The sequence below is a fragment of the Bison bison genome, unplaced genomic scaffold (genome assembly GCF_000754665.1).
Source record: "Bison bison bison isolate TAMUID 2011002044 unplaced genomic scaffold, Bison_UMD1.0 scf7180017864304, whole genome shotgun sequence".
Taxonomy (NCBI): domain Eukaryota; kingdom Metazoa; phylum Chordata; class Mammalia; order Artiodactyla; family Bovidae; genus Bison; species Bison bison.
The window spans coordinates 12,965,919-12,973,560 of NW_011494876.1; the positions used below are offsets into that span (position 1 = coordinate 12,965,919).

Genomic DNA, 7,642 nt, shown 5'->3' on the forward strand with positions numbered 1-7,642 from the left:
ATGTAAGAAATCTCACACCACTGATAAGGAAAGGAGCTGGGATTCAAACCCAGGCAGTCTGGTTCCAAAATTTTAACCACCATTCTAGACTTCCTCTCAGTACTACTAGCGATAATCCAAAGTGAGATTCTTAGTGTATATTATGTTTACAAAAGCTAACCTCAAGGGAAGGAAAGAGGAAGTGAAACAAGCTTTTTTTTTTTCATTCAAAAAGAAATCAATTTTGTTCTTGAATTTAATCATTTGAGAAAAAATACATTCAGGTTTTAGAGAACTAGAAGGAACATGAGGGAATTTGGGGATGATGGTAATGTCTGTCTTAATATGAGCTACATGGTTGTATGTATTTGTAAAAAAATTCAGTGAATGTACACTAAAACTTTGTGTATTTAATTTTATGTAAATTTTACATCAAAAGATAAAAGCTGTACGTAAATACTAAAATCTGGTTAATGGTATACAGTACCCAAGTACTTTGAGGGAAGTACACAAATGTCTGTAATTTACTTTGAAACGTAAAATTAAGGTGAGTTGATGGATGGTTGAATGGGTTGGCTATATATATGTTAAAACAAGTATAGTAGTGTGTTAACAATAGAACGGGCTTCCCCACTGGCTCAGCAGTAATAATGAATCTGCCTCCAATGCAGGAGCCATAAGAGCTGTGGGTTTGATCCCTGGATTGGGAAAAACCCCTGGAGAAGGGCAAGGCAACCCATTCCAGTATTCTTGCCTGGAGAATCCCCTGGACAGAGGAGCCCGGAGGGCTACAGTGCATAGGGTCTCAAAGTGTCAGACATGAGTGAAGCAACTTAGCATCACGCAATAACAGAACACTTGGGAGAACTTCCCCGGTGGTCCAGTGGCTAAGACTCTGAGCTTCCAATGCAGGGGGCCGGGTCAGAGAACCAGATCCCACATGCCGCAACCAAGGGTTTACCTGCCCAACTAAAGATTCCGCATGCCGCAACTAAGGATCCCGCATGCTGTAACAAAGAACGAAGATGCCGCGTGCTTCAGCTAACACCTGGAGCATCTAAATAAAAAAGTAAGTACCCCCCCAAAAAAAAGAACAGAACACTCGGTAAAGTATTCTCCAGGTGCCCCACACTAATCACAGCCTCCAGCTCTCCCTCTAACCTTCCTGTGTAACCTTCCTGTGTTACTTTATGGTTTTACCAACCAAGGGCACAGTAGGGTAGTCGGCTCCCTCTGCTAACTTGGTATATCCCCGTTCTGTCCCCTTCATTTGCTCACAGTATATCTGCTGAAGTACCTAAGTTGTTTAATCTGTGCAGTTTGCTCCAGCCTGGACTTCTACCACACTACATGCGGTACAGGCCAGCATATTCCCCTATCCTGGGTTTTTCCCATGGATTGGCTACCAGATCCAGGGGGTTGATGAGACTCAGATTCCGTCTCTTTGACAAGATGAAGTGGTGATATATTCTTTCACCAGGGGGTACATAATATCTGGTTTTCATTTTCTTTTAATATTGGTAGTTGTCAGTGCTCACTCAATGCCTAGGTTAACTGATTCATTTGAGGTAGTTAGAATGGTGACATTCTATCACATTGTTTTTATTTATGAGCTAGAAGCATTTCACAAAGAAATACGTCCTCTCATTTACTTGGTTGCAATTCATAAAGGAGAAGCAATACAAACATTCGATTCTTTGTTTTTATTCACAGTTTTCATAATAAAGAATTGGCTACCTGGCATCCTCAGAAGGTGACCAGTTAGCTTTCTTTTTAGATACCACTGTGAAATCATGGATTTAAATATATTTCAATGTTATTCTCATTAAGGCTCAAACTGCTTACCTTTGACTTGTGGGAGCCTCTTCAGAATGGCCCCTGAGACTTGTCTGTCCCTCTAGTTGTCTCTGATGGCCTTCCTGCTCGTGCTACGTCAAGACGCTCTAGTTCATCTTATACATTTCCTAGTCCAGACCTGGAATCAGCCATTTCTCCAAGTCCTAGTTTCTTTTAAGGGAACACAGTGTATCAGGGCCACGCTCTGGGGACTAGAGCTACTAGGGGATTGCACCCTTTATTCCATACCAACAATCCTAGTTCTCAAGGACCGCAAAGCTGACAGAATCAGAATATCCCATCGTTTGCTCTAAGCTATGACAACTGTACAACAGTCTTAGAATAATAATAACACTGTCACAGATTTTGAATAGAGAAAACACTTTAAAAAATGTTTTTCTGTCGGAGCTGTCGCCGCCTCTGCCGCCGCCTGCAGCCTCCAACTCGCGCCCCCACCCAGCCTGCAGCGCCATGCCTTCCGAGAAAACCTTCAAACAGCGCCGAACCTTCGAACAAAGAGTAGAAGATGTCCGACTTATCCGAGAGCAGCATCCTACCAAAATCTCGGTAATAATAGAACGATACAAAGGTGAGAAACAGCTTCCTGTCCTGGATAAAACAAAGTTTCTGGTGCCTGATCATGTCAACATGAGTGAGCTCATCAAGATAATAAGAAGGCGCTTACAGCTCAATGCTAATCAAGCCTTCTTCCTGTTAGTGAATGGACATAGCATGGTGAGTGTGTCCACTCCGATTTGTGAAGTGTATGAAAGCGAGAAGGATGAAGATGGATTCCTGTATATGGTATATGCCTCTCAGGAGACTTTTGGAATGAAATTATCTGTGTAAGACTAAAAGAAAAATGCGTGTTACAGAATTTTTTAAACCCTTACCAAGGAATAAAAAAGGGATATTACCAACTGAGGTTGATCAGTTCATCTAATCACCGATCATCAAAACAGTAGTTTCCTGCCTAGGAGTTTTAGGAAGTTGTTTTTTTGTACTTCAAACAGAAAAACTGAGCTCCAGATGAGCACATTCAGCTTTGGGAAACTTTATTATTTCACCTAGGCTATCTTGTTTTTAAATTTAATGTTTAAAAATAAAATACTTTGCATTATAAGTTGCCAATAAAATAGACCTTCAAGTTAATGTTTTTTTCCCCCAAAAGAAACTTGCAGTTTTGAGCATTCAGAGAGACATTGTCTTCTCTAGGTTCACAGAAGCTGCCAACTTTTTATAGAAGGGTTTGCAGTCAACTGGAGGAATCTCCTTGAGAGGATCTTTAAGTATATGTTGTCAGGTATAGCCACGCACCCCCAATGCATTTGCCATAATAGTTGGCAAAAAGCACGGTGAATGGGGGTGTTCAGGAAATAAGGAAACCGTGCTGCTGTCCAGGGTACCCACTTGCTAATAAGTGTGTTTCAAGTTAGCACTCTCGTTCCAGAGTTCTCATTTGGTTTGTTCTCTAGACAGTAACACAGAAAAACACCACTGCTCAATAGGAACCTTGAATAATTTATAATTTTGGTCAAGTTTCTCAGAAGGCCTAGAGAAAGACATTTTTTGTTTTGAATATTCTCTTAAGAGCTCAGAATGGTGCCTGCTTTGGTAAATAAACAAGCAGTTACATGGGTTTCATTCTTTGGGACAAAGGTAGAAAGCTGCAGGATACTGAAACTAAAAGCATTGAGATTCAGATACTTCTTCTGCCTTTTGGCTTGTAGCTGTAGATGATCCATGTTTTATGTTGTGTGTGACTAAAATATGTTATTAAAACATTTTTAAGAGTATTTCAGTTATCACTGTTAGGTCAGGCAGTCATCAAAGTACTCCCGCTCCATGTGCATGTCAATTTTGAAAATAGCAAAAGGAAACGTTCTTCACAGATACTGATGTCAGACGTTAAACATTTTTGAAGTCCAACTAGAGTAAATAACGAGTGCTTCCTACTACCTGCATGGGGTTCACTATGTACCATTTTTTGTGAGAGCTGCCACAGAAGGATCAGACCCACTTGAGACTGTACACGCAGCAGGCCACCGTTCACTCTTGTGTATCTAGATGTGTGTGGAAAACCTGTATCTGTTAGTGGCAGTTATTTACTGTAATTGAGGAAGAAAAAGCAATATTACTGCATACGGGCGCTCAGCCCCAATCTGCTCTTCCTGCTGCATGCATCTGTCCACATGTAACTTTTAATATGTATATTTTTACATTATGTTCATTCTTAATTAGCCTGTCTTGTTTAGATTGTATACATCATTATATCTGACATTCTTGTAACTACTGTGTGACCAATAAGATTCCTATAAGAAAAAAAAAATGTTTTTCTTAGGTTAGCCTTATTCTCTCTTTTTCAATGGTTGCACTAGATCTATGCTGACAGATTATATAACCTTTAGATATTATAATCTTTCTCTTTAACCTTCATTAAGTCTCAGTTCTATAAGCAAACATGGATTTCATGCTCACCACCAGTTCTTCTGTATCTATGTCATGGACTTGATCTCTAGTGGATACTTTAATAAGGAAGGGCCCTTGAGAACAATATTCCCTGAGTTCTTGCAAGTTGATCACAGCTAGTATCAGTCTTACTGGAGATAAAACTTTTCGCTTAGATTTTGTTTCCTCGAGTATCTTATTCCATCTTCTGGCATAAATGTTTGCTGTCACAAAGTCGGGTAATACAGTGGGGAGGTGGTGGTTTAGTCACTAAGTTGTGTCCGACTTTTGTGACCCCATGGGCTGTAGCCCGCCAGGTTCCTCTGTCCATGGGATTTCCCAGGCAAGAATATTGGATTGGGTTGCCATTTCCTTCTCGGGGAAATGGCAACTTCTCGGGAAAGGGGACCTTCCCGACCCAGGGATCAAACCCACATCTCCTGCATTGCAGATTCTTTATCTGCCTGCAGTGCAATGGGGAGAGGGGAGGGGCAATAGGTTGGGGATCAGTAGGTACAAACTATTGTGTTAAAATAGGGTAAAAGATGCATTGAACAACACAGGGAATACAGCCAATATTTTATAACAACCATAAATGGAAAGTACAAATTGCATAAAATAATTTTTTTATTTTAAGTCTGGTAATAATCTAATTTCCTTTCTTTCATAAGGCACATGCTATTTGTGCCTTAAAAGAAATTAAAAACTTTTCTCTAAAGCCCAGCAACTGTTCTAGAATGTGTCCTGGTATTTGCAGTTCTGGGTCAGTATAGCTCTTTCGATCTGTAATTCAAAACATTCCAGGAAATAGTTCAGAAAAGTTTTCTTGACCTCCAGTTTTAATGCTTGTTCTTTCCTTTTCTTTGCTCTTCTTCCCCTTCCATTAACCAGATTTCTGACCTTACTCCTACGTCTCACTTCACTCAAGTTCTTTTAATTTCTCTAATTTCTTTTTAATTGTTAAATTATATTTCTTTTTACCTTCTATTATCTGTTTGTTCTATTGTTCCTTCTAGTTCAGTCTTCTTTTCTAAAATGACTTTTTTCCTTTTATTTTTAGTTCTTTCTTGAATTCTGTCACCTCATTTGTAGGTTTTGCTGCTCTGATTAATAAGGTTCTGCTTTATGGCTTTTATAATTTTCTTAATGTCTTTCAGTTCTTCTGAACTAGTATGTGACTATATTTAATGATCTTTCCAGCATGCGCCTCTGACAAGCTTTCACTATCTGTACTGTCTTCGTTTTTGCACAAAAATACTGAGGACCAGAGAGTGGTCACTCACACAAGTTCACTTTTTGAAGCATGAAAAAAAAACTTAATTTTAAAAATAAATTTGCATCCTAAGGCTTTCTTTGGACAAGAGTAAGGAAAAGTGGTTCACAACGCCAGTCAACAACACACTGAGAACTCCCAGAGACAAGCCAGCCTTGCTTCTGAGAAGGGGGTTTCTTTCTGGTAACTGTTTTTCCCTTCCAGACTTCAAAAGCAAATGAACTGTCAATTTAGGCAGAAGAAAGTGCACCCACATAACACGCTTTCAAAAAGGCCTGCTGAACCTTTCCTCAAATCTTCTGCAGTGTCAGTGCAGCTTCTGCCTTTGAGGTCCTCCCTAGAAAAGAATCGTTTCTCTTCCTTTGTGTGAGTCAAAGAGAGAGACCGATGACATCTTGAATTAATATGAAAGAGAGTTTCAAACGCAGACACCATTCAGCAACAACACTGAGCATAAAACTGTCTTCACTGAAACATTTGATCAATTGCTTGACGTCAAGCAATATTATTTAATGAGATGTTGGTCTCTCTTCACATAAAGACAGATTAGTATATTATACAGAGGACTGAATTTAACAATTTCCTAACAATAAAATAAAATTTTGCCCTCAAAGTGTTTTAACGACTTAAACTTTTAAAATGCAAATTGTCTGTAGTTACTTTTTATTTTCTTTGAATTGATAAAAACTTATTTACTATTAAGATAAATAAATACCTATGACTCAAAGACAAAGAAAACAAACTTACAATTACCAGAGGGGATAGAGAAGGGCAGAGGTAGAAGACAAATTAGGAGGTTGGGATTAATGTATACACACTGCTATGCGTAAAATAGACAAATAACAAGAGCCCCTATTGTATAGCACAGGGAACTATATTCGTGTCTTGTGATAACCGACAATGGAAAAGAATCTAAAAAGGAATACATATGTGTGTATATATCCCCTGGTGATTCAGTGGTAAAGAACCCACCTGCCAATGCAGGAGACACAGTGTCAATCCCTGAGTGGGGAGGATCCCCTCAAGGAGGAAATGGCAACCCATTCCAGTATTCTTGCCTGGAAAATTCCATGGACAGAGGAGCCTGGCCATGGGGTCACAGAAGAGTCAGACACAACTTAGCAACTGAACAACACAACATATATATATGTATAACCAAATCACTTTGTTGTACACCTGAGGCTAACACAACATCATAAATTATACTTCTATTAAAAATGGATAAAATACCAAGAAATTCTGAAAAAAGGATAAATACCTATGAAAAACAGTTATCTTGCATAGCAGTATAGAAGATACCCAAACATCCCTTTGATTAAAAGACAAATTATCTGAGTATTTGCATATTAAAAAAAGAGGTTCTAAAACTTAATTGTGGCTGGAAATCTTACATCAGGTTTTGTCACCCAAATAAGTGTCTCTGAAATCCAGAAAAAGATCCTTATAGACTTTTCCCAGCAGTAATCTCCTGTCCATCACCAAACTCACTCCCAAGGCTTAGTCACACTTATTCCCAGTGAGAAACAAAGACAATGGCCCTGTCCTCAGGCTACTGGGCACTAAGCAATCCATAAAAGAATCACCAATAATGTTAAGATACGAGCTGGGAAGGGAAAAGAAAGTCAAAATGAAGAAAAGGGGAAGATGTAAGTGGAGCCATGGAGTAGGGCAAAAGGCAAGAAAGAAATGTTTGAGGGCCATCAACCTCCAGCTCCTCCAGCTCCTAACAGAGTCACCTATCACCATGGTTACCAGCCTCATCATATGACGTCACCATTTGCTTTGTACTTTCTGTGTACTGAGCACTCTATTTGGGGCCTTACATGCCTCCTCTCACTTTATTCTTACAACAACCTCATAAGGTAGCTGTTCCCACTTAAAACCATAATTGGTTTGTAAATGAGTGTTCATGGCAGGATTATTCATACTAGCCAGAAAGTGAAAACAGCCCAAATGTCCATCAACTGATGAACAGATAAACAAAATTTGGCATATTATTCAGCAATAAAAAGAAATAAAGTATTAATACACGCTACAGCTTGGATGAACCTTGAAAACGTTATGCTAAGTGACAGAAGCCAGTCACAAAAGACCGCATAGTGTGTG

The 7,642-nt window shown here is 39.2% G+C and overlaps 1 protein-coding gene across 1 annotated transcript; it reads left to right on the forward strand.

Moving 5' to 3' along the window:
• The first annotated feature begins 2,220 nt into the window (after positions 1 to 2,220).
• LOC104997113 (microtubule-associated proteins 1A/1B light chain 3B) lies at positions 2,221 to 2,739 on the forward strand. The gene has a single exon (XM_010851681.1). It carries the CDS (start codon positions 2,287 to 2,289, stop codon positions 2,662 to 2,664), a length of 378 nt encoding a protein of 125 aa, XP_010849983.1. The 5' UTR covers positions 2,221 to 2,286; the 3' UTR covers positions 2,665 to 2,739.
• The last annotated feature ends 4,903 nt before the right edge of the window (positions 2,740 to 7,642 follow it).

What these genes read in the sequence shown, in the direction of transcription:
- LOC104997113 (XM_010851681.1), top strand. Translation starts at nt 2,287, where the DNA reads ATGCCTTCCGAGAAAACCTTCAAACAGCGCCGAACCTTCGAACAAAGA.